Source organism: Sorex fumeus, unplaced genomic scaffold, assembly GCF_029834395.1.
Source record: "Sorex fumeus unplaced genomic scaffold, SorFum_2.1 ptg000047l, whole genome shotgun sequence".
NCBI classification, from domain to species: domain Eukaryota; kingdom Metazoa; phylum Chordata; class Mammalia; order Eulipotyphla; family Soricidae; genus Sorex; species Sorex fumeus.
In genome coordinates this window covers 17,580,761-17,607,473 of record NW_026606104.1, presented here as the reverse complement: position 1 = coordinate 17,607,473, position 26,713 = coordinate 17,580,761, and the positions used below count along the sequence as shown (strand labels likewise).

At 36.1% G+C, this 26,713-nt stretch overlaps 1 protein-coding gene across 2 annotated transcripts in view; it reads left to right on the top strand.

Moving 5' to 3' along the window:
* Positions 1–26,713, top strand: part of PRKACB (protein kinase cAMP-activated catalytic subunit beta) — a 131,172-nt gene that overhangs the window by 37,302 nt on the left and 67,157 nt on the right. Inside the window, exon 1 of one of the 2 annotated variants that reach the window (XM_056123663.1) lies at positions 11,867–12,050. The exons of the other annotated variant lie outside the window; for it this stretch is intronic. Coding sequence (XP_055979638.1) covers positions 11,867–12,050 — 184 coding nt within the window. Of the gene's footprint in view, positions 1–11,866; positions 12,051–26,713 lie in introns of those variants that run through there. 2 annotated transcript variants of the gene reach the window in all.

Below are 26,713 nucleotides of genomic sequence, written 5' to 3'. Positions count from 1 at the left end.
ACAGTAACAAGTCTCATGACGGAGATGTTACTGGACCCACTCGAGCAAATCGATGAACAATGGAGGACAGTGCTACAGTGCTACAGTCTTCCCAAAAGCTGAATACACATTATCCAGTGCACCTGAGTCATTCTTCAAGATAGACTGCTTGCTGGGACATAAAACAAGGTCCATAAAATAAAAAAATCATAACAAATGTTTTCTCAGACCACAATGGAGGTGGAAATATATCGCAGGAAAAAAAAAACTGGGTAAGACTCAATTACTTGGAATTTAACCTACTTTTAAACAGCTGCTGGGTCAAAGGAAATCAAAGAAGTAGTAAAAAGTATCCTGGAAACAAAATGAGTGAAATGAATGAAGACGCTGGTTACCAGAAGATATGGGATGTAATAAAGTTTGTTTTAAGTTAAAGTTCTTTTCAACAAAGGCAGTAATCATTAAACAAAGAAGGTCAAATGAATCAAACTCATTTCAGCAAACTAGAAAAAGAAGAACAAAGGAAACCCAAGTAGGAGTAAAATAATAAAACTCACTTAATCACGTAATCACTTAACTTCCCGTTAGTCGTCGATTTGCTCGAGCAGGCGCCAGTAATGTCTCCATTTGTCCCTGTGGCGTGGTAGTGTAGTCCAATGGCATCTGTTCGCTCTGGGAACATGAAGAGCCTCAAACCGATCGTTCATGATCTTGACGAAGAAGTCTGACCATCTGGTAGGTGGGCGGCCATGCGGTCTTTTGACATCCCGTGGAATCCAGTCGGTAACAGCTCTAGTCCAGCGGTCGTCTTTAAATCTCATTATGTGACCAGCCCATCTGATTTTTGACACCTTGGCAAATGAGACAGCGTCCCTGATTCTTGATCATTGATGGATGTCGGAACTCCGGATTCTTTCTCTCATTTGAGTGAAACGTGATATTTGTGAATAAACGTGAATGCAACAGCTATGTGTGCCTAGGTCGAGAAGTCAACATGACAAATGACCTGGCACCCAAGCTGCGCAGGAACAAGAGAGCGGCTTGGAACGCCTTCAAGAACGTCGAAGAAATAACTAAGAGGACGAAGAACCTCTGGCTCCGGGCACATCTCTTTGATTCCACTGTTCTTCCTGCATTAACATATGCCTCAGAGACCTGGGCCCTACGCAAACAGGATGAGAACGCTATTCAGGTCTCCCAAAGAAGAATAGAAAGAGCTATGCTTGGAATAAAACTCAACAGCTATAAATAATATCACTGCATCACTGATATCCCGTTGTTCATTGAGTTACTCGAGCGGGCACCAGTAACGTCTCCATTTGTCCCAGCCCTGAGATTTTAGCAGCCTATCCTTACTCATCTTTCCCAACACTACCATATTGAAGACTCTTTCAGGGTACACAGACTCCCCAGAATTAAACTTAGTCTAGATGGGTTTCTGGTGAATTCTTCCAAACATTCAAAGAGGACCTTCCTATTTTTTTCAAGCTCTTCCAGAAAGTTAGAGAAATAGCAATTCTCCCAGTCAGTCTTTGTGGGCAGTATTTTCCTCTTAACCAAAGCAGAAACATCGCTAAAATGAAGAGAGAGACAAAAAAGAAAAACAGAAAAAAGAAAAAAAGAAAATACAGCAGATAGGGCAGTTGCCTTGCACCCGGCCAATATGGGTTTGATCCCTTGTACCACATATGGTCCCCAGAGCCTATTAGGAATCATTCCTGAGTACAGAGCCAGAAGTAAGCCCTGAGCACTTCCAGGAGTGGCCCAAACATCCCCACCACCCGACAACCAAATGAAACAAAAACTCTTCAACCCTTCCTCAATATAATGAATACATGTATCATAAATCAATAGCTAATATGATACTCTGTGACAAAGGACTGACAACTTTTTCTCTAAGATCAGAATCACAACTGGGATGTTCATTCTTACCACTGTAATTCAAAATAGCACTGGAAGTCCTAGCCACAGATATTAAAGGGATTCGTACTGGTAAAGAAAACCTATTACTATTTACATATGGCATAATACAGATAAAAAACTCCAAAAACTCCACTGAGAAACTTATCGAAACAAGCTATACAGTAAAGTAGTATGCTTCAATATCAATGCATAGAAATCTTTTGCATTTTTATATGTGAATGATGTTAGAAGTGAAATAATGTTTTAAAATTGATCGTGACTCCCAAAAATCAACTACGTAGGATATAAGAAAGAAGTTTTAGGGTTTCGTTTTCCTTTTTTTTTTTTTAGTGAAGACTTTAAGTCATAACTGATAGAAATAAAGACATGAGAAAAAGGAAACTTTCCTTGTTCCTGGGTGTAAAGAACTGTTATCACACACTATCTACACTTAATGGAATGCCAATCGGAATTGGCATGGCATTCTTCAAGCACAAATACTTCTGAAACTTGTATGGAACCACAAACTCCCTGAATTTCAAAGCACTACTGAGAATAAAAAGAAGGTGGGAGACAATACATTTCTTAATTTTATACTGTACTGTAAGGCTGTGATACTGGAATAAAGACAGATTCTCAGACAATGAAATGGAATTAAAAGACCAGGATTAAACTCTCAGATGTATAGCCAGTTAATTTATAACAGAAATAAGTGCATTACATAGGGCAAGGAAAATTTTCTTAGTAAGTGGTGTTAGCTGCATGAAAAAACTTGATCACTTGCTCACTTGACTTCCTGTTAATCGGCAGTTTGCTCAAGCGGGCGCCAGTAATGTCTCCATTTGTCCCTGTCGTGTGCTAGTGTAGCCCAATGGTGTCTGTTCGCTCTAGGAACATGAAGAGCCTCAAACCGGTCGTTCATGATCTTGATGAAGAAGTCTGACCATCTGGTAGGTGGGTGGCCACGCAGTCTTTTGACATCCCATGGAATCCAGTCGGTAACAGCTCTAGTCCAGCGGTCATCTTTAAATCTCATTACATGACCAGCCCATCTGATTTTTGACACCTTGGCAAATGAGACAGCGTCCCTGATTTCTTGATCGTGGACGGATGTCGGAACTCCAGATTTTTTCTCTCATTTGAGTGAAACATGATACTCTAAGCATAAGCATAGCTCGTTCAATTCTTCTTTGGGAGACCTGAATAGCGTTTTCATCCTATTTACATGGGGCCCAGGTCTCTGAGGCATATGTTAATGCAGGAAGAACAGTGAAATCAAAGAGATGTGCCCGGAGCTGGAGGTTCTTAGTCCTCTTAGATATTTCTTCGACCGCTCTTGAAGGTGTTTCAAGCCGCTCTCTTGCTTCTGCGCAGCTCGGGTGCCAGGTCATTTGTCATGTTGACTTCTCGACCTAGGTACACATAACTGTTGCATTCGGAGATGGTCGTTTTGTTGAGAGCGAATGGGGCGTCAGGAACGAGGCTGTTTCTCATAAACATTGTCTTCGTGAGATTCAGATGTAGTCCTACCTTTCCACACTCACGGTCAAAGTCGGCCAGCATTTGTGCCGCTTGGCTGATGTTTGGTGTTATTAAAACAATGTCATCAGCAAAGCAGAGGTGGTGTAGTTGCCGACCATCTATCTTCACTCCCATTCCTTCCCATTCCAGTCGTCGCATGATGTTCTCCCATTCCTTCCCATTCCAGTCGTTGCATGATGTTCTTGAGGGTGGCATGAAAAAAACAAAGAATAAAACCTGACCCCTGTCTCACACCACACAGGAAATGTAAATTCAGTGGATCAAAGGTCCTAATATTATACCTGAACTCATAAAATTTATCAAGGAAAATATACACAGAACTTCACATAATGATCTCAGATGAGTTTTCAATGATTCAACCTCATTGACAAGGAAAACAAACAAAATGAACAGTGATTCAAATTTAAAATCTGCACTGTAAAAGAAATGGCTAAAATCAAGAGACATCCAATTGAATGGGAGAAAATAATTGCATGTCATACATCTGGCAGAGGGCTGCCTAATAGCTAAGATACATAAAGTACTCACAAAGGTCAACAACAACAAAAATCAAATTATTCCATTAAAAAATCGAAAAAAGAGAGACCGGAACCATAGTACAGCTGGTAGTGTGCTTGCCTTGCACAGTGCTGACCTGGATACAATCCCTGGCATGCCATATGGTCTCCTGGGCATCACCAGGAGTAATTCCTGAGTGCAGAGCCAGGAGTAACTCCTGAGCATCGTCAGATGTGGCCCAAAACCAACCAAATAAGTGAAAAAGAAAAAATTGAACAGACAATTCCTCAAAGAAGAGAAAAAGATGGCTAATAGTCGCGTGAGGTGTTCATCATCATTGATTATCAGGAAATGTAAATCAAAATGACCTCACACAAATGAGAATGGCCTATATGAGTAATTCCAGAAACAGCCATTGCAGATAGGAATGTGATTTAATAATTAAAAAAATTTTTTAATTTAAAAAAACAAAGAAATTTCCATTCATTGTTGATGGAAGAGTTGTCTAATTGTCAGGTTTAGTTTTTACTTAAAAAAAAGTATAAGGACTACTCAAAAAGTTAAATAGAACTTTCATTGGACCAGTAATTTCACTCTTTGGTATCTTTCTGAAGAACACAAAACCCGGGTCTGGAGAGAGAATACAGTAGCTAAGGCACTTGTCTTGCATGTTGCTGACCCAGGTTTGATCCCTGGCACCATATATGGCTCCTCAGTACTCACTGAGTACTGAGGAGTGATGCCTAACACAGAGCCATAAGTAAAACCAGAGTACAGCTATGTGTGGCCACAAACAGAAAAATACAGAAACAAAGAGAACACGAAAACCATTAATTTGTAAAGAGAGGTGCATACCTGCAACTCAGGTACTCAAGAACAGATGAGTGGATAAAGAAATTGTGATAGTTCTTCAGTGTGGTATACTGCTTGGCTATAAGAAAAAGATGAAATCTTTCTTTGGGCTGCAACTTAGAAGGATCTAGGAAGATACTGAGCTAATTGAAATAAGTCAGAAAGAGGGCAAATACTAAATGATCTCACTCATATGAATATATGGGGTATAAATAAGCCAAGTAAGGAAATAGTGGCCAATGGAAACAAACCCTGAGATTCAGTGTATGGAACTGAACTTAAAAAAGCAAGAGGGGTCAGGGTCATGAGAAGGGATCTAGGGACAGTGGGAGAAGACTTTTTACACTCCGTGGGTTTGGTGTAGTAACATCGTATACTTAGAACGATACTGTAAATCATGGTAATAAAATTAATATCAACTTAGAGTTTCAAGTGGTAATATTAGTATAAACTTCAGAACTAAATTAAAATAAAGTTTGTCTCTACTTGTCACATCTGCTTAAAATGTCATTCAGAAGGAAATGCGTATTGCAAATAAGAAAAGATTAAAATTGCGAATGGTCCAACTGTGGAAGCCTGCCTCAAGGGCTGGGGGAGAGGGTAGTTGGGATAGAGAAGGGATCATTATCACAATCAGCTTGGAAGGGATCACTCTGGATGGGAGATGTGTGCTAAAAGTAGGCAAAGAACCAAACATGATGGCCTCTCAGTATCTGTATTGCAAACCATAATGCCTAAAGGGGGGAGGGGGGATGAGAGAGAGAGGGAGGGAGGGAGGGAGGGTGGGAGGGAGGGAGGGAGAGGTGCCTGCCATAGAGGCAGTTGGGGGGAGCAGGAGGGGTATGGAGAATATTGGTGGTGGGAATGAACACTGGTGGAGGGATGAGTGTTGGAGCATTGTATGGCTGAAACTCAGCCGTGAAAGCTTTGTATCTCACGATGATTCAATTTAAAAAGAAAAGATCAAAAATGGTGATCTATCTTCCACATTATGAAACTACAAAAAAATTAAACCTAAAAAAAAGTAGAGGCAAGGGGGAAAAATGAGAGCAGGGTAAATAAAATTGAAAACTGAATCAATGAAAATAAAACTGGCAGTTTTTTTCCAAAAAGAAACAATTAAATATCAACCAGGCTATCAAGAAAAAGAGAGAAAAAGTTACTAATATCAATAAAGTAACAGCAAATGTAAGTACAGATGTCATATTCAAAGAGTAATAAAGTATTAGAAACTACTTTTGTCACAAAAATTTGACAGTGTGTTTGAAATAAATCATTTCTTGAAAGATGAACTTTCAGTACTAATTAAATAAGGATCATTTAACTGACTTGTTGATGAAAATGAATTAATCTTTATAACCTTTTAGAAGGGACCTGTATTCCAGATTTCCTGACAGATTTTTTTCAGGATTTGAGGAAATAATATTAGTTCTCTGTAACCTTCCAAAAATAGAGTATTTTCTAATTTTTTTTCTTTTTGGGTCCACCTGGCAATTCACAGGGGTTACTCCTGGGTCTGCACTCAGGAATTACCCCTGGCAGTGCTCAGGGGACCATATGGGATGCTGGGAACTGAACCCGGGTCAGCCACATGCAAGGCAAATGCCCTACCCGCTGTGTTATTGCTCCAGCCCCCAAGTATTTCCTAATTTAAGAGACCAGTCTTAGGTCTGGTGATAGTACAGTGGGGAAGGCGTTTGCCTTGCACACAGTTGACCCGGGTTTGATCCCTAGAATCCTATATGGCCCCCCAAGCAAGGCGAAGAGTAATTCCAGAGTGCAAATCCAGGAGTAACTCCTGAGCATCTCTGGGTGTAACCCAAACAACAACAAAAACAACAAAAAGACCAATCTGATTTAATTGATAAAATCATGTGGAATTGTATGTGAAAATAAAGTTACAATATAATATCTCCTGTAAATATATATGTAAAAATATCCATAAATTGGATTCAGTAGTGTGTTAAAACTATATACAAATTCAAGAGGTGTCAATTCTGAGAATTTAAGATTAGTTTAGTATTTAGAAATTAATCAATAACTATACCTATAGAAGTGGGCTGGAGCAATAGCACAGCGGTACAGTGTTTGCCTTGTGCGCAGCCAGCCCGGCCAAGCCGGGTTCGATTCCTTTGCCCCTCCCAGAGAGCCCGGCAAGCTACCGAGAGTATCTCGCCCGCGTGGCAAAGCCTGGCAAGCTCCCCATGACGTATTCAATATGCCAAACACAGTAACAACAAGTCTCACAATGGAGACGTTACTGGGCCAGCTCGAGCAAATCGATGAACAATGGAAGGACAGTGACAGTGACAGTGGACCTATAGAAGTAAAATCAGATGATGTGATTCTATTCTTTCAGATGCTAATTTCAGTTTAGTATTAGATAATCGTTCGATTCCTCTGCCCCTCTCGGAGAGCCCAACAAGCTACCGAGAGTATCTTGCCCGCACAGCAGAGCCTGGCAAGCTACCTGTGATGTATTCGATATGCCAAACACAGTAACAACAAAGTCTCCAATGGAGACATTACTGGGCCCGCTCGAGCAAATTGATGAACAACGGGAGGACAGTGACAGTACATTAGATAATTAATATTTAATATGTTCTGAGAAGAAAATGTTTCAGCTAGGAACATAAAGAAACATACTTGTACCAATAAGTATTATCTACCAAAAATATTTATTTGATTTTAACGCTACAGCTAACATAATTAATGGTGAGAAACTGAAAACTTTTTAACATCAGGAAGGATGTTCATTTTCAATACTCAAAATTGTACTAAAAGATACTGCCTTTTCTATGTGGCAATAAAAATAAATAAAAGGCATGGAGATTTAAAGGGAAAAAAACCCAAACCAAACAGTATCTGTTCAAAGGTAGTTGAATTGCTAATAGGAAAATCCCAATAAATCTCTTTTTTAAAAAAGGGGCTCCTAGGATTTAGTGAGTTTGGCAGATTTTGAAGTGTACAGTTAATATTTAAAAGTGTCATATTTCTATATAGTAGAACAATTATAGCACTGTAGCACTGTCCTCCCATTATTCATTGATTTGCTTGAGCGGGCCCAGTAATGTCTCCATTGTGAGACTTGTTGTTACTGTGTTTGGCATATCGAATACGTCACGGGGAGCTTGCCGGGCTCTCCGATAAGGGCAGAAGAATCAAATCTGGGTCTACTGTGTGCAAGGCAAACGCCCTACCCGCTGTGCTATCACTCCTGCCCAAATTTACCAACATAGTATGGTTTAATGAAATAATTAACACATTGATCAGTGGAATAAAAAGGAATTCCTAAGTATGTTCTCTCACTCAAATATGGTTAATTGAATTATTGTGAAGATACAGAGGCAAGTTAATTGTGAATAGAAGTAAATTGTGATAAAATTATCATGGAATACTCCTCAGCAATGAAAGTGAATAAACTCTTTTTTTTGCTTTTTTGGGTCATTCCCCAGCGATGCTCAGGGGTTACTCCTGGCTCTGCATTCAGGAATTACTCCTGGATATGTGTTTGGAGGACCATATGGGATGCCGGGGATTGAACCCGGGTTGGTCACGTGCAAGGCAAACACCCTAGCCACTGGACTATCACTCCAGCCCCTGAAAGTGAGTGAATTTTTGAAACACAGAATATGGATTACTCAGTTGCTTCATATGCTAATTGCATAAAATCAGTAAAAGTTCGAGTTCACTTAAAACGTTATTAATCCATTTATAATATTTTAAAATGGTAAAGCTGTTTTAAAATCTTTATGTGAAGATCAGTAGTCATGTCCATGTCATTTGCTGTTTACATGAACAAAATATATTATTTGCATATCCTACTTTTAGAGTTTTCTTTAACCTTCAAACTTTGAAGTACATAGATCTACTTGGTTTCAGTATAATTGTAAACATAAAGGTGGATAATAAAATTGCATGGCTAAGATATCACCATCTTGCTGAAATGAAGTAAAAACATTCTTGTAGGAGATTCTTAGACTTTGGACCAATCCAGCCTCTTACTATCCTTTCATCCTCACTTTCCTTGTTTGAAAAATACTGCATTTGCAAAACCTTATTTTGTGGTAATGGCCATTTTGCACTGGTTCAAGGAGCCTTGACTTAGACATTGGAAGACCAAGATGATTTGGGGCAAGTCACTTATTGTTTATATTTGGAAAATAATTAGCCAGTGAGAATTGTTTTGTATGCTATAAAGTGCTCAATAAATTTACATATTGTTACTATTAATATAATAAATTTGTTGTTTTATAATAATCATAGAAGCCTCAAATTTTAAAACCAGGGCAGAATGAATAGTGATTTTACAATCTTAAAACAAATGCAGAATAACTTTATAACATCATATGTTGATTACTCTAGTATTATTATACATTATTTAATTAGGTTATAGCATATGAAATATGCTTTATATTTTTGGGTACATGGTTAGAAGAAATACAGTCCTTAAGATTGGTTTAATTTTGAGCTTGTTAAGGATGTAGTTGTTACTTTCTAGCAGTAGATGCCAGTAGAGTTCTTTAATAAAGATTAAATCAAGTACTTTCATAGCAGCAATTTCATGATCATATTACCATATATAGAAGCATTGTTCTGAGGAGTAAAGAATCTTTCTTTAAGGAATTTTTAGTATTAGAAATAGATATATTTAAATAAGGGGGAAAAGATTGCAAATGCATGTTTGCACCCGTTAAGCAATATTTGCTTATTTTTTTCCTTTTATGCTATACTAATTTTGTTGTAAAGATTGTGCTTTGTTTTAAGTAAGTTAATGCATATTTTGTAGCGATCTGGACTATCTGCACTAGACTGAAACAGTAATGACTATAAGTCTGGCTAGACAGCTCTCTCTATATGTTTGTTTTTGTTTTGGGGCCACACCTGGCAGTACTTAGGGGTTAATTCTGCCTCTGCTCTGAGGGATTACTCCTGTTGGTGCTGTATGGAATGCTAGGGATCAAACCCAGGTTAGCAGTGTGCAAGGCCAGTGCTTTGCCTGCTGTACAATCTCTGTGGCCTGTGTTATGATATTTTTACCCATTTTGCACAGGAATACCTGGAACATAATATTTGGGATAGGTTAATATATTGAAGATGAGTGATTGGAAGGAGTGACTGGAAGCAGCGAAAAGACCTTTTATTAGAAGTTCATGTTTATACTAATAAAATAAGTGAAAATGGAACTCAAGCACTGAATTTTATACCTGAATATAGAGGAGTCTGCAATATTTATAATATATTCTTCTTTCTGAGTATGAACATCTTAGTGCTTGCAGATAATTTACAAATATGAACCTGTCTACAAGTAGAGACATTTCAATTATTTAATGACTCAAACCTTGTAAAAAATGAAGAGCCACTTTCTTCAGCTCTACTATATGATATAGGCATCACATTTCTGAATTCAGGTAATGCAAAATTTAAGAAATTTATAAACAAGAAAATTTAATAGAAACTAAAAGATCAGTGCAAACAGAGAACTTTTATTTCCCTAGGAAGTATGTGGGAAACTTTAGTAAAGACTCACATTTATGATGAGTCTTAAGGATGAATAGAATTTTTCTGAAGAGAACAAGTCAAATAATTTAGAAAATGAGTTCACTTCTGCCCATAGTCAATTCAAGATCTACAAGTGTTTGCTAAAGAGTATAGACACTTTATTCGATGTTTGTTTTGTATAAAGCACTGTCAAAAGATAAGCAAATCATTATTGACATACCAATTCTTATATGCAAAGGTGCATATTCATATTTTGAGTCGCCTAGATATTGTTGCATATTTGTTGAGATTGAAACACAAGATAAAACCAAAGTGAACAGAAATGAGCTGGCAAAATGTACTAATATTTTGGGTGTGTGTTGTGTTCTAATATAATTACACTGTTTTACATTATTGTTCCTATCCTATTTGTCAAGAAGCTGGAACTCCTTAAGATTTTTCTTTTAATCAGATAGGCACTATTAGGATATATTTTTTAAAAGGCTCTCTTGCCCCATCCCTACTTTTCTTACCGTTATTTAGAACTTCCGAAACAAAACCGTACAAATTTTTTATCTTTTAATTAAATATTAAAAAGAAAGTACTCAAGTCATTGTTGCATGTCATAAGTTATCGTGTGTGTGTGTGTATGTGTGTGTGTGTGTGTGTGTGTGTGTGTGTGTGTGTGTAAATGGATGAGGACATTATTTCAAGGAGGTCTTTCTAAGTGAGAGTACTAATTCAAACAATAAGTTAACTTTTAGTTTTAAAGTAGTTAAATTTTTAAAATGAATGTATCTCAGTTAACTAGAGCTTTTCATCTCTTGATTTAAATTTCTTGCTGTGTCTGATTTTATTAAAAATTTTGTATGTACTTTTTTCTATTTTAGTGTGTTTAAAAATGTAGTGTTTGTAGGCACTTGTCAGCAATTTTGACAAGTCATATTGACATGCTTATTTTTGTAGTTCCGGTATTTATTAGAATTAAGTTAATGAGTTAGCAACATTCAGTTCTTATTTTTGAGTTCCAGTTCAGATTTTTTTTCTTAGTTATAACATATTTCTTACAAGTTTTGCTTTTCAAGTTTTGAAATATCCATTCCGTACTACTTTTCATTGAGAAGTTAACTACTTTTAAAGATTCATAAAATCTGTTTATTAGCTGATTTCCTGGAAAAGACAAAACCCAACCTTTTAAATATGCTATGTTTAGAGAGTGGTTTGACCTTCTGCTCTTTGCATAAGGTTGTAATATATGTTTAACTGGTTTTCCTTTTATAAAAATTTGTCAGCCTGCTCTCTATATGCAAAACTGTCGTTACTCCGTGTATTTACAGTAGAACATTATTAAGCCCAGAGCCTTTGAGATAGGTACTACAAGTCCTTAAATTTCCCATCTTTAGTTGACTTTTAGTTGACTTGAAGAATTTTGCTAAGAAAGCCTCAGTAATGTACTGTTTTATATTAACAGGAAACAGAACAGCAGTAGTGGTTTGAATACCCTGCAAACAGGAAGTTTGACACATGCAGAGCTCTTAGCTTCTGTTTAAGACGTTGTTGAACTCCCTTCTGGAAATTCTTTTTAGTTACTTTAAAGTGTAAATACACATGAATGGCAGCTTATAGAGAACTGCCCTGTAACCAGTGTACGGGGACGACAGCTCTTCAGAAGTTGGAAGGTTTTGCTAGCCGATTATTTCATAGACACTCCAAAGGTACTGCACACGATCAGAGAAGTACTCTGGAAAATGACAGTCTTCATTTCTCTGAACATACTGCCTTATGGGACAGATCAAGTAAGTTTTCTGTGATACATTTTAATTAGAAGCTAAAATGCTAATTGAAGTTTTAAAACTAAACATAAAGGACTATGTTTTGTTTGTCTTTTTATGATTTTCCCACTGCAAGACGAAGTTGGAAAAAGTTACACAAAAACTTCATTATAGTTTAGCCAAACTGTGTTTCTTGTTTTATCTTACAGGATTATTCAAATTAAATAACAGAGGCCAAAGAACATGTACAAAATTCTTGCATCATTTCCAGGGTGTGCTCCTGTTTCTGCTTTTATAGAAAAAATAAATGCCTAAACTTTAAAAACAATGATTACTTACTTTTAAAATTTTCCTAGACTTTGAAAATGGCAAAGAGACTCTTGAAATTGCAGTCAGATTTCTGTTATGTTTTCCATCTTTTATTTTTACATGTGCCCATGAAAACTTAGTTTTATAAGCAGTTTTATAATATAAAAACATAGTATAATTACTCTATCTAGTTTGTATGCTTATAACGTATTCTATACTTTTAAAAGTAAATTTTATGTTATAATTGGTTAAAGGGAATTATTTATGCATATAACACATTCTTTCCAGGCATGTTAAAATATTGGACTTTTTTAAAGTTCAAATGTATCCAAATGTATTACTGCTTTATTAAAATTGTGATACATATGTACATTATGTGTATATATGTCCAATTTTGGTGGCATACATTTTACAAGATAAATTCACAGTAAACAGTACCAGTGCCTCCATTTCCACCATTCACCTTGGATCCTCCCCAAGGTACTTTTGTATTCTGATTAAAGGAACAATAGAATTGCCCTTGGAACTCTTGCCCTTTTTAGTGTGTTTATTTGATCATCAAATAGTTCCAGGTTTTGTCTCTGTTTATAAATTCCATTATGGTTGAGAAAGAAAACTCAGTGTAAGGAAAAAGATAAGAATACATGTATATACCCTCATCATGTTACTGAAGGGAGAAAATAAAGAACATGTATTTGTACAGTTTTTTCCACTCTTAATGTTTTGACTATAATTAATCCTTTACAATATTGATGGGTAAGAAATCTCAAATATCTTCAAGGTAATAAACTGTTGGATATTGAAGTAAACTCATTATTAAAATTTATGCAACTGAAGTTTGCTGTTCATTCTGCTTTGCCCTATTTTGTTAAATGACTTCCGAAGGTCTTCTCAAAATCATTTTCTGCAACTCAGAGCTCTTTTAATTAAAACTTAAGGGAAGAAGATAATGATGTATTCCTATTTTATCAGTTCTTTCAAAGAGTAGATTTTGAGCAGGTGTATCTCAAATTGATATCATGGGCATTTAATAATTGGCAAATATGTATGAACTATATCCATCATTTTCAAAATCTAATTTTTTAAAACTTAGAATTTAGCAATAGAAAATAATATTTTGAGTTGTAATTTATTTTGGAAAAACAGATAAACTGGTAAGAATTTTCTTTCATTGTAGTGTCACAGAATTAAATGAATAGGATCATTGTACATAAAATTAGGTGCAAACCTTGTAGTTCTGAAATAATAGGAAGATATGCTTTAAAAACTGACCGAATGTTCATGATTCAAGTATTTTCCCCTATTTTTCCTCTCTTTAATTCTCCCCAAATATCAAACACCGTTTTATACATCTAATGATCAATGTGGTGAAGATGGCATTCTAATTTCATATTATGGAATTTGGTGATACTGAGGAGAAAACACTACTACAACAAAAACAGGATTATTTCAAAATTCATGGTTTATTTTTCTGTTGAAAACATAAACTTCTATTCATTTGTAATTTCTGGGGAGAGTTTTGACTGTGTGATTTTTTTCCCCCCCGTATACGCCACTTAAACATTTCTTAAAGTAGTTTTGCTTGTGTGACTTGTTTGACAAGGAAAAATGAAATTAATTCCCATGATAACAAACATGGTTAATATGCATATTTCAAGCACTGTTATTTTAATATATCACCTTAACTCAAACTGCATGTTATTTTTTTTAAATTAGATTTATGAAAAAAATTTTAAAAAATTAGATTTATGGAATTTTAAGTGAAGATGACCAATTTAGGCATATATGAAATGTAGGAAGATTTAATCCCAGTTTGTTTCTTCTCCAGTGACAGTAAATACAGGAAGAAATACAGAATAAAGGCCACAAAGTGGTTCCCAGATGCCTTTAATGTGTTTCATCTTTCACTACTAAATTAAGTAACAGGAATTCCTGTTTGGTGTTTTAAATACTTAACTGATTTCATGTACATATAAATGCATGAGTTCAAAAGAAGAGCATGGAGGAATTTTTTTTTCTGATCCAGAATGAATGGGATTATTGACATTCATTGAATTCTCTTTCTAATAAAGTTATTATGGTTAGTCTTTAAATCTTTCATTGATTGTGAATGGTGTGTTTTTATACACATTTTGAGATTTTATAATTCTTAACTTGATTAAAGATTGGCATTTCAAATCTTGAATTTAAAAAGATTAATGACTAATTTTAATATTATTAAGGATTCAGTAGGCCCATACCAGGAAACACTTTACTATGCTTATTTCTCATGACTTCACTATTTTTCTGGCACATACAAATCTATATTTGTATAGCTTCAGTTTAAATACTGTGTTGAACAAGTAAGCAGTTTAGTTTTGGATTTCTTAAGTACAATCAGATAGAGTGGCTATAGTGTCCCACTTTATCTAGTCAGTTTTACTATTATAAAACTGTACATTCATTAAATCATTTCATTTAAATGCTATTTTATAATTCACTGAATTTGTCCCTGGTAACTTTTAAGATAGGTAACTTTTTACTTTAGATAATTTTTCTTCCTTTTGAGAATCTACTGTATCATAGCTTACTATAAAAAGGCCCTGGGAAAAGTAAGATCTCATTCGTATCCTCAAAAGAAAGGATTGGAAGAGTACACATATAAGTAGCATAGCCTTTAATGTATGATGAAATAGTTGCTTTAAGATACAAAACTGGAAAAAAAAAACAACCTTAAGAGAACTTAAAAAAAATTCCAAACAATTTAAAACTAACTTTGCTCTGGGAGTTCAACATAAGAAGATAACAGTAGGGGGCTGGAGCGATAGCACAGTGGGTAGGGCGTTTGCCTTGTATGTGGCAAACCCAGGTTCAATTCCCAGCATCCCATGTGGTCCCCCAGCACTGCCAAGAGTAATTCCTGAGTGCAGAGCCAGGAGTAACCCCTGTGCATAGCCGGGTGTGACCCAAAATAAAAAAAAATAATAATAATAAAATTTTTTAAAAAGAAAAGAAGATAGCAGTAAAGGGCTGATGTGACCAGAATATTGAAGAGGTATTAAAAATTTTAAGATCAGAGGAGAAAAGTATTTTTCATTTTATTTTTTTATATTTTTGGTTTGGGGACCTCACCTGATTGTGGTCATAACTTACTCCTGACTGCAGTAAGGAGCAGATGTGGTGTCAGAGGTTGAACCCAGGTTGGCCACGTGCAAATCAAGTACCCTACCTGCAGTCCTATCTTTCTAGCCCCTTATTCTTTATGTAAAAAGTTTCTTAAACTCTGTGCTACTGGACAAATGGGGGCTTGGTGACAATGGCCTGCAATACTTGGCCCAGTGTGCAAGCATAATGCTTTGATGCTAGAAGAACTGGTGAGAGGAAAATATGTGTATATTTTTTGGGGGGTTGAAGGCCATCTAGGCAGTGCTTGGGGCTTATTTCTGTCTCCTGGTGGTGCTCATGGAACCATATGCAGTGTCAGGGATCACACTAGGGTTGACCATATGAAAATAAAGTATCCTACCTTCTGTACTATCTCTCCACCCTGGGAAAATATTTTTTACAAGAAAGTAGCAGGTATGATATATAAAAATGAGATTTATAATTGAATTAAATTATAGTAAGGGGCTGGAGAAATAATACAGTGGATAGGGTTCTTGCCTTGAATGCAACCAACCTGGTTGCTTCTGTCCCTGACATACTAACTATGGTTCCCCAGCACTGCCAGGAGTAATTCCTGAGTGTGGAGACAGGAGTAATCCCTGGTCATTGCTAGGTATGACCCAAACAATAACAGCACAACAACAACTATATTGTGTGTGTATTGCAGATATAATCTTTGAAAGCTTCCTGTGTGTGTGTGTGTGTGTGTGTGTGTGTGTGTGTTTTGCAGGTATGATCTTTGAAGCTTCCAATTAGAATTTTGGAGTAGACCAAGTGTTCTCACACTTATTTGCCCTACCACTCCCGTTTCATAAAACAACAACAGCAACAGAGGTCAATCAGCTCTCCCCTGGATGTCTCTTCTTGAAGTTAAAATAAACAATAACAACAACCTCAGAACACATACTAACCATACCTGAGGCTACTACTGCCTCTTGGATGCTTCCAGAAATCCCTAGAGGGTGCTCTCACCCTCTGTAGTAGATTGGGGGGTGACAGTGAAGTTTTTATAAGTAGAAAACAATATATAATGTAACCTACGTAAAAAGAACCAGATGATTTTTACATTTGGTTGTTGTTATTTGCTTTTTCATTTTTATTGATGTTCTGTAATTTATAATACTATTTTATGGGTACAATATTCCAGTACCACACCTTCCACCAGTTTCAACTTCCCTCCACCCCAAGTTCCCTCTCCCGCCTCCACTGTTGCTTCCCCCACCCCCTGGGTAAGCTTAATTTTGTAGAACAGCTCTCAGAATCTAGTCCGAATGAGAGGGACAGATACAGAATGATCAGGATATGAAAAAACATAGTAAGAAAGTAAAAAATGGCCCAGAACTTTTACTTTTAACTACCATAATACAGATGAAATATACTTGCTTATATTCCAAGGCAATGTGTGTAACTCTTGTATGTATTTGTTCTAAGTACTTACTTAGAATTAAATACTTTGGTGGAGGGCACTGCTAAGTGGTATTCAGACCCTCCTAGCAATTCTCAGACCAGTAGATCAGCAGTTGAGAGTGAGGGAAGGAGTATGTAGAGCTGCTCAGGTGCTGTGGATTACCTGGGTCACCCTGGTGGTGACCAGGGCTTCTTAGAGGTTCTTAGAGGGCACCTGTTGGTATTGATGGGCCTCCATGGCTACTCCCAGAGATGCTTTGGGGACCACGTGGTGTCAAGGATTGAATTGGGTTTGGCAGCATAATAGGCTTACCTTCTGTACTATCCGTCCTCAGACTTTTGATTACTATGAGAATATGACAACTGATAGTCAAGACACTGGATTTCCTTTATAATAAATAAAAGTGCTTGTTGGAGATGTCTCTTCTGTAATAATTCCTTGTCCTATTTTTTAACCAATGGTGAGATTTGCTCAGCCTTAAGAGCTGTGCTCAAATAGTATCTCTGACAAAATCACCAAGTCATTCTATTTCTGTCTTTTATCCTTATTAGAATTCCAGATCTCTTCCTGTGTTCTCATATTATGTTATACTCACTTGTATTATGGTTTATTTATAGTTTAAAGTTCCATTACTTTGGTTACATTACATTTGTCCTTAAATTACCTATCTCCCCATATTTGACTTTAAACTCCTAGAAGGCATAACATTTGTGAATTCATTTTTATATTGAAGCATAGTTCTCATTAAATGTTGTTTGTTAGATTAAACGTTAAATTTCACTACAGTCCTACTCCAACAAGCTTCCTTTAATTTTTCTGTTACAATTTTTGTAATATATTTAAAAGGCCTGGGCCTCTTAACCAAAACCAGTAAAGTGCAAGTGACCCTGCTAGATTTCACAGCCTAGAAACACTGAGCTTTTCATCATAATCTATGTTTTTTTAATCACAGTTAATAAGGAAACATCAGCACTTTATATTTAAACTAAGTTATTGAATAGTCAAGTTAGTTAAAATTAGAACTTTTTTTCCATGGGTTATTTAGCAGTGCTTGGTACTGTGTCGAGTACATAAGAGAAGCAAGCATTTGCCTGTGCTTTGCAACAGTAGCTATACTATCAGGTTAGAGAAGAAGGATGATTAATTTAACACTTTAGGTATCTTACAACATAAACTATAGTTCCACTTCAGCAGCATTAGGATCTCATGAGGGGCTGTTAAGAGGGAACGACAAGGGGTCAGTGGTGCAGGAGGGAGGGAAGTGGGGTGCCTCGTTATTTGGAGCACTTGCTTTGTGTTCAGGAGGCTCTCATCCATCCTCAGCAACCCAACCCCAAATTAGGTGGGAGCCATTTCCTGCACTAAACTAGAAGTAGCCAGGTGTGGGCACCAAAAATCTAATCGTGGGCCCTTCCTAGGGCCCCTAAGTCAGAATCATATTTTAACAATACTATGCAGCTGAATTCACATTGAAGTTTGTGAAGCGTTTTATTTTCTGATTACCAAGTAATAGATTTTCATTGGAGAAAATTTGAAAATCATGGGAAAGACCAAAGAAGTAAAAATCACATATAATCTGACTAAAAGAGAGCCACAATGAACACCTCCGTGTATAAAGTCTTTGTGAGTTGACATACTTTTCTCTCAGCCCTCCAACATGGCTCTTCATAACACTTTTACTCTTTGTAAAAAAAAAAAATTTTTTTTCTGGGACTGGAGAGATAGTACAGGGGAAAGGACACTCACCTTGCACACCAGGTTCAATCTCCAGCACCCTATATGGTTCCCCAAGCACCTCCAGGAATGATTTCTGAGTGCAGAGCCAGGAGTAACACAGGAGAATCTCTGGGTATGACCCTAAGACAACAACAAAAAATATTCTAATATAGCTTTTAATACTGTTGCTTTATATGCAGTCTTAGGCATATACTACAATTTATTTAAGAAGTTATTGGATATCTAAATTGTTTAAAAATTTTGTTGCTATATATTTTAAAACTGTAATAAACACCCTTGTATTTAAGTCATTGTGCATATCACTATTTTCTTATTTGGTAGGACAAATTTAAGAAATTATTATGAACATTTGTGGTTTTTATATTAAATCATTGCATCCATTGTGTGTTTGTGTGTGTGTGCGCGCGCGCGCTTTTGGAGCTAATTTTTTTCAGTATTTAGAGAAAATGTGTTTAAATTCTCTAATTGTTGCAACTTTGTCATTTATTAATATTTATCAAATTTTCCCACTTTGTAAAACTTGACAGTTATTAGTAACAAATGACAGAAATTTTTTTAGTTCCACTAAATTGTTCATTAAGTTGTTCCACTAAATAGAAAATTGTCCTAAAGTAATTCTTGGTAACCAATATAATATCTAACTGGGTTTGAAATTCAGTCATATTATGAAGTACATCCATAATCCTGCATGTAGTATAGTGGGGACATCTACTACTTATGTCTTATGTCCCCTGGGTAGAATATTTAAATTATCATAGAAAGCATTTTTTTAAATATGTCAGGCATCATTCTAAACACACTGCATTTTTCATTTTGCATAATCCTTAGGAAATCTCAATAAGGTAGGTACTATTATCTCTTCTATCTTACATATGAAGAGATGGAAGCATTGGGGTAAAGTATTTTCCTCCAGGTAACGTATATATTAGATGAAATTTAAACTAGTCAGTTTTGATACAAATCCCAGGCTCTTAGTCATTACTATGCAAAATCTTTCTCTGTGTATATAAGAATAGGTCTCCGGTTCCATCAAAAAAAAAAAAAAAACAACAAAAAACAACTTATGTTTTAAGTTTCCTGTTATGTGCAGAAACCAAGTACATATAACTGAGGACGCAGAAGACAAGGTGGCCAGCCAAAAAATTTTAGAAATGATATGACAACCAAAAGTTACAGGTCATAATTTTGAGGACACAATGCTGTAATTCTGAATATATAAATCCCCAAATATCTAAAGTATTAAATTCCAACGATCATTGTATGACTGAAATGCAAGCATGAAAGTTTGTAAGTTTGTAACTGTACCTCACGGTGATTCACTAGTAAAAAATTTTTTACAAAATTTAAAAAATAAAGTATTAAATTCCCCGAAATTGCAGTCTTAAAAGATACGTAGCACTCTAGCATTGTCCTCCCATTGTTCATCGATTTGCTCGAGTGGGCCCAGTAACGTCTCCATTATGAGACTTGTTGTTACTGTGTTTGGCATATTGAATATGTCACGAATAGCTTGCCAGGCTTTGCCGTTTGGGCGAGCATCTCGCATCTCGCCTAAAAGATCAAAATCCTGAAAATGCAATTCTGAAAAAGATTTATTTATTTTGGTTCGGAGGCCACACCGATCTGTGCTCAAGATTACTCCTGGCTCTTTGCTCAGAGATCACTCCTGGCAAGTCTTAAGAGAACATATGAGATGACAGGATAAAACCCAGGTCAGTTGCATACAAGGCAAGCACATTTCTGTACTCTCTCTTTGGCCTTGAACAAAACATTAAAGATAATTTTTATGTAGGTGTCAAGCCTAGATTGCAGACTTCTGTGTCCATGCTTGCATTGTAGGAAGCTTGGCAGTGTTCAGGGATCACCAGTATTCAGATGGTGGTGGTGAGTGGGTCCATGCTGTGCTAGAAATGGAACTCAGGGCCACACACATGTTAGGTATGTGCTGTGCCTCTTGAGCTACCTCCTGGTCTGGAAAAAAAATTTTTTGGGGGGTGGGGGTGTCATACCCGGTGATGCACAGGGGTTACTCCTGGCTCATACACTTAGGAATTACTGCTGGCGGTGCTCAGGGGACCATATGGGATGCTGGGACTTGAACCTGGGTTGACCAGGTGCAAGGCAAACGCCCTACCTGCTGTGCTATCGCTCCAGCCCCAGGGGAAAAAAAAAGTTTATTTTTAAGGAATTATTTACATGTTTTGCTTTTCCCAGCAGCGCACAGGGCATTTGGGGTTACCGTGTAGCATATATATGGTGCTACTATGACCTGGATTGTTGGGTCTACTCTACTTGGGAGTGTTCAGTGACAGACAGACTTCAAAGCCTCTGGCTTACAAGGCTTGCACTCTTGCCTCTTGAGCTATCTCTGCCCCTCCCCTCTGTTTACATTTTTAAAGAGGTATTTATTTTAGAACCACATAAAATCAAACCACAGTACCTCATAGGTTTCTTGATCAATATTTCAATCAGGAGAAATTTTTATCTTTCACAAATACAGATATACAGAGAGAACATCTTCGTTTATTGAGGGCATTTCAGCATTTTTTACATATATGCATATGCATCAGGCTTACACCGAAAGTGTTGTGTTAATATACTTTCACAATCAAATTTAAAATTTTAAAAAAGTAAGAAATTGGCACTACACAGTTTATACCCCCTGTTTTAGAAATAATAGAAAGATAAGACAGAGCATAGTGAATTACAAAACATTGCTGACAGTTTTAAATAGTGGGGGAAACTACAAAAGTCAGACAAATAAACAAAAATCTAAAAAAAAAAATTTGACATGAAAAAGTATGTTATAGGGATAGGTTATAGGCAACTGAATTGAAGGAACTCCCTAAGAGCTACCAGTTTCCATGATCATAAACTTTATTTCAGAGGTTTTATTGCAAAATTTTTGGTTTTCCTAGGAGAGTACACTCACATTTATTATCTATGTGGAACTTCATTTTTTAAATTCTTCATTTACAGCAACATGAACATTCAGATTTTCTTTGCTAGGTTTCTGTGGTGTTTGGAAAAACAAATCCATTCTTTATGATGCACTCATATACAAATTTGGCAGAAATCAGGGTTATAGTACAGGAACACCTTTGTGTAAATGTCTTATCGCCCCTGTACACAAAGTTCTTTTAAACTGTCGGTAACTTGACTGGCTTTTTGGAGCCAGTATGACTTTAATTAATAGAAAGTTTTGGGAATTTTATCAGCTGGTAAGAGTGCTAATGCAGACAAAATGAAACTTTGAGGGACTTCCCCAGCGTTGCTGGAAACAGCCAGGGTTCCACTCCACACGGTGATCAAACTTGGGGTCCTTCGTGTGTTAGCCATGCCCTTTGAGCTATCTCCTCAGCAAATAACACATTCTTAAATTGAAGTTTTTATCACTTCTGTTTGCTATGACCCTCTGATATCTGAATTTTCTGAGGAATGCACTGCATTGTCCTCCCGTTGTTCATCGATTTGCTCGAGTGGGCCCAGTAACGTCTCCATTGTGAGACTTATTGTTACCGTGTTTGGCATATCGAATACGTAACAGGGAGCTTGCCAAGCTTTTGCCATGCGGGCAAGATACTCTTGGTAGCTTGCCAAGCTCTTCGAGAGGGGTGGAGGAATCGAACCCAGCTCAGCTGGGCCAGCCTCTTGCAAGGCAAACGCCCTACAACTTTGCTATCACTCTGAGGAATATTGGGCTAAATAGAATTTTAAAACAATCTATTAGTAACTTAAGTATTCATTTCGAAGCCTTGATCATGCTTATTTCTGAATCTGTTGTTATAGATTGAGGAGTCCATTGAAATTCTTTCTGCAAAGTGCACTAAATCTTCAGTAAACATATATATATTGCTTCAATTTTTCTAAAAGTAAATAGTGAATAAAAACAGTGGGAGCAGTTTCCAAAGTGCTATACAGTATCCAAATTGGAACGTATGTTTGTTAGTTTCTGTATTAGTGTGGTGTGTATATGAAGTCTGTCTGCAAACACTGTTAGACTACCAGGAAGTCACTGGTTTCGAAGGTCACTCAGCTTATCTATATCTATACCTATATCTATATATATAATATCTTTATATATATATGCATACACACATATACATATATAGACAAACACTATGTTGAAGTCAAGAGTGATACTGTAAGTAAAGAGACAAAACCCAATTAATAATTTGAGAACACATTAAAAAAAATCAGCTTTTTTATTTTCAGCTTTCAGGATTTCAGTAATTAATCAGGATTGTGGGGGTTCGAATTGTTTCTTTCAGAATGTTGATGGGTACCACATCAGAAAAAACCTAATAAACCAAGACTGAGGAATGATGCCTTCTTTGAAGGCAAGAAAATTACTTAAAAGCCTTAAAAGAATGGCCACTTTTTTCTCCAAGGCTTAGTTATATGACAAATATGATATTCTTGGAAACTAATTTAATACCCTTATTTTGTATATCAATATAAGAATAATTTTTATTTAAGTCTGATAATTCATATTCTTGATTTATTAGAAAAATGGGTTCCAACATTCCTTCCACTACTATAGAAGGAAGAAAATAAGGAGCACTGAATAACTATCCTCTTTATTCAGGATTCTTACCATTTCCTTTGATCTAGCCTTTATTACTTCTAGTATTTTATCTACTTTACTTCTGTGGGCAGACACTGAGTTTGACTTATACATCTCACCAATAACCAATCCAGATTCTCCTTTCCTCATTGATAAAGGTTCTTTAGTTTGCCTTCCTAATTCACAGGCTGTGGATATTATCACTAAAATTCATGTAAAAAAATTCTAGGAATTCTGAATCTTGGGAAGGATGAGATCTAGGTTTAAATCAAGCCCATTTTTCTCCACTATGTGCAAAGCCCCAAGCAACCTTTTCAAAAATTGAAGTAAAAGTTACATACCATAAAGCTCAAGTGTACAACTTGATGATTATTCATAAATTTATGTAATTGTGTACTCATCATTACTATTCAGTGTTGAACATACCAGTGCTTCCAGAAGTTCTGGTGTATCCTCTTGCAATTAGTCTCCCTTTCACTATAGCCTCAGACAAACTCTGATTTGCTTACTGTCCCTGTAGATTTCTTCTTGGGGACATCTTTTGTAAATGCAATTATGCAATATGTAACCAACTTTTTTCTTGCATCTTTCACTTAGAATAATGTTTTTGAGATTCACCTATATTCTAAAACTCACCAGAAGTTAGTTTCCTTTTGGTTCCTTTTAATTGCTGAATTTTGTTTGGGATGTTGTTTATACCATTTTCTATTCAGATAATTCATGAGATTAGAATTATTTCTGGTTTTGGTTATTTGGATTTATATAATGCTGCTGTAAACATTTGCATTCAAGTCTAATTAAATAGGTCTTTTGCTTTTTCTTAGGTAGATACTAGGAGTAGAATTATTGGATCATGTGAGGAAGTTTATGTTTATTCTTACGGAAAACTTCTAGATTATTTTCCTAAATGATTTTGCTGTTTCATAATCCTACCAGCTATAAAAAAGGTTCTGGTTCCTTTGTATCTTTCCTAGTAGTTGATATTATCTATATTTTTTGCAGCTCTTCTGGTATATGTAAATTGTATTTAATTGTGGTTTCAGTATGTCTTTATCTATAACTGTATTGAACATGTTTTCTTGTCTGCTTATAGTTCTTTTGTGACTTTCAAAATTGATTTTTCCTTATCATAAAGTCTTAATGTTCTTGAAAAAAGATCTATATCTTCTGTAAAAATACATAAAAACACATATTTTTGAACACATACTCTTTGCCAAATACAAAATTTGCTATTTTTTTCCCTCCCAGTATGTGACTTGTCTTATTTTCTTAAATGCTGCCCTCGTTGGAAAACACACATTTGTAATTATTAGTAAAATTTATTTTATCATCTGTTCCCTTTGTGGATTGTTCTTTTAGTAGTAAATCTTGAATCATTGCCTAACATAAGGGGGAAGTTTCCCCTTTTGTTTCTGGTGCAGTTACTAGAAGATACATACACTTGTTTGTGGTGTTTGAATTAACTGTGGTACTTGCCAGTGGTGCTCACACATTGTACTTGCTGGTGCTCACACATTGTACTTGCTGACAGTCACACTTGTTTAGTTGTGGTGTTCAAAAGTATTCTGGTTGTGGTGCTCACTGGGATTATGGGACTCTGTGTCTTTAGCTTTGCGTACTGTCACAGTGCTGATACACAGTGCTGATACAGTGCAAAGAACAGAGCCTCTGAGACTGCTCTCATGGCCTGTGGGTGGCACCCGGAGCCAGACACTTGCTGGTAAGCCAGACGCTCGCTTGTAAGGCAGAGTCACTTTTAGACATTGAGCTCACTTCTGAGCCCAAAGATACTAATATTAATATCAAACTAAATTTTATCATAAGGCAGTTTTATTATTTTTACCTAGGAATCCTTTCCGGAGTTTTTGTATGTGATGTGAAGTATAAAGTAAACATACCACTTAATAAAAATGTATGTGGATAATTTTATGTGGATATTATATTTACTATACCATTTGTTGAAGTCTTTCCTTTATCCATTAAATTAAATCAATCCCTTTATCAAAGTCAGTTATATATACATATACATGTATGTATGCTTATGTGTGTATATGTATCTTTATGTTGTCTTCATCATTCTTCATCATTGTAACTTTGAAGCAAATTTTGACATTAAGTCGTATAAGCCGTCCAGTGCTGTTCTTTTCCAAAATTGTTTTAATTATCTTAAGTCCTCTGCATTTATATACATTATTCAGCATAAGCTAATTAGTTTCTAAAGAAAAGCCTGTGAGTGACTCTTAGAAATTTTATTTTATCATAAAATATAAGATCAGGATTCAAAATTTGATGACATTTAAAGGTATAAGGGACAAACAATCCAAACTGAATTATAAAGTAACCCCACTCATGTCCAGATGGTAATCCTAGTAGAAATCAAATTCTCAGCAGTGAACAAGGTTTTTTCCCCCTCAAACTAAAGTCATACAGAGATTAAAAAATACCTAAATAAATAGAGAGAGTTCATGTTCATGGATCATAAAATTCAGTATTAAGATATTATTTCTTTGGCTGGAGAGATATCACAGTGGATAAGCTATTGTCTTTCAAGTAGCAAACCTGGATTTAATCCCCACATCTGGTCTCCCAGACCCCTCCTGGGTCTGAGCACTGCTGGGTATGACCCCAAAACCAAGACAAAGAAACAAATGAACGATGTCAATTCTCCACAAATATAGATTCATTACAGTCAACAAATGGTTTTCTTTATTTTATGGATTTAATAGATTCACCATTTTTAAAATTTATTTTAGTTAATTTTTAAATTATAGTATAGATAACTGGTAACAATAGTGTTCAAGTCTACAGTACTGATATACACCAATGGTACTGCATCCTATCACCTCCGAAGTACCCTTGATCCTCCACCATTATCCCTGTGTCACCTCTATCATTCTGTATGCCTTTAATATCTCTTATCTTGCATTATATTGTTCAAAACCTCTAGTAAACATTGCAGAAAATTCTACTTTCAGCACTTTGTACTCTCTCTCTCTCTCTCTCTCTCTTTCTCTCTTTCTCTTCCCGCCCCCTTTCCGCACACCCACCCTTATTCCTCTCATCCGTTGCAAACAAGTCTCTTCTACCATAACTTTTGGAGAGGATTATTCCTACATGTTGGATTTGGTGGAATGCTGCTTCTGCATATTTTAAAATAATAATTTAGTGAGTTTTTTATTCTATTAATGATAGATTACATTAATTGGTTTTCAGTGTTAAGCCAAACGCCCCTTTCTGGGCTGCTTTTTGTATACTGCTGGATTACAGTTGCTTAGATATTTACATAAAGATTTTTGAATTGTGATGGTTACGGTGTGTTGTCTTCTTTCAGTCTTTGTCTAACTTTGGTATCAAAGCCTCAAGGAATAAATTGGGAAGTGTTACATCCTCCTCTGTATTCTAAAAACATTTGTGTAGGACGGTTTGATATTTTGAATATTTCATAGAGTTTCCCAGTGAAGCCATCTGGACATGAGTTCTGTTGTTTTTAGTGTGTGTGTGTGTGGTGTGGAAGAAATTTTT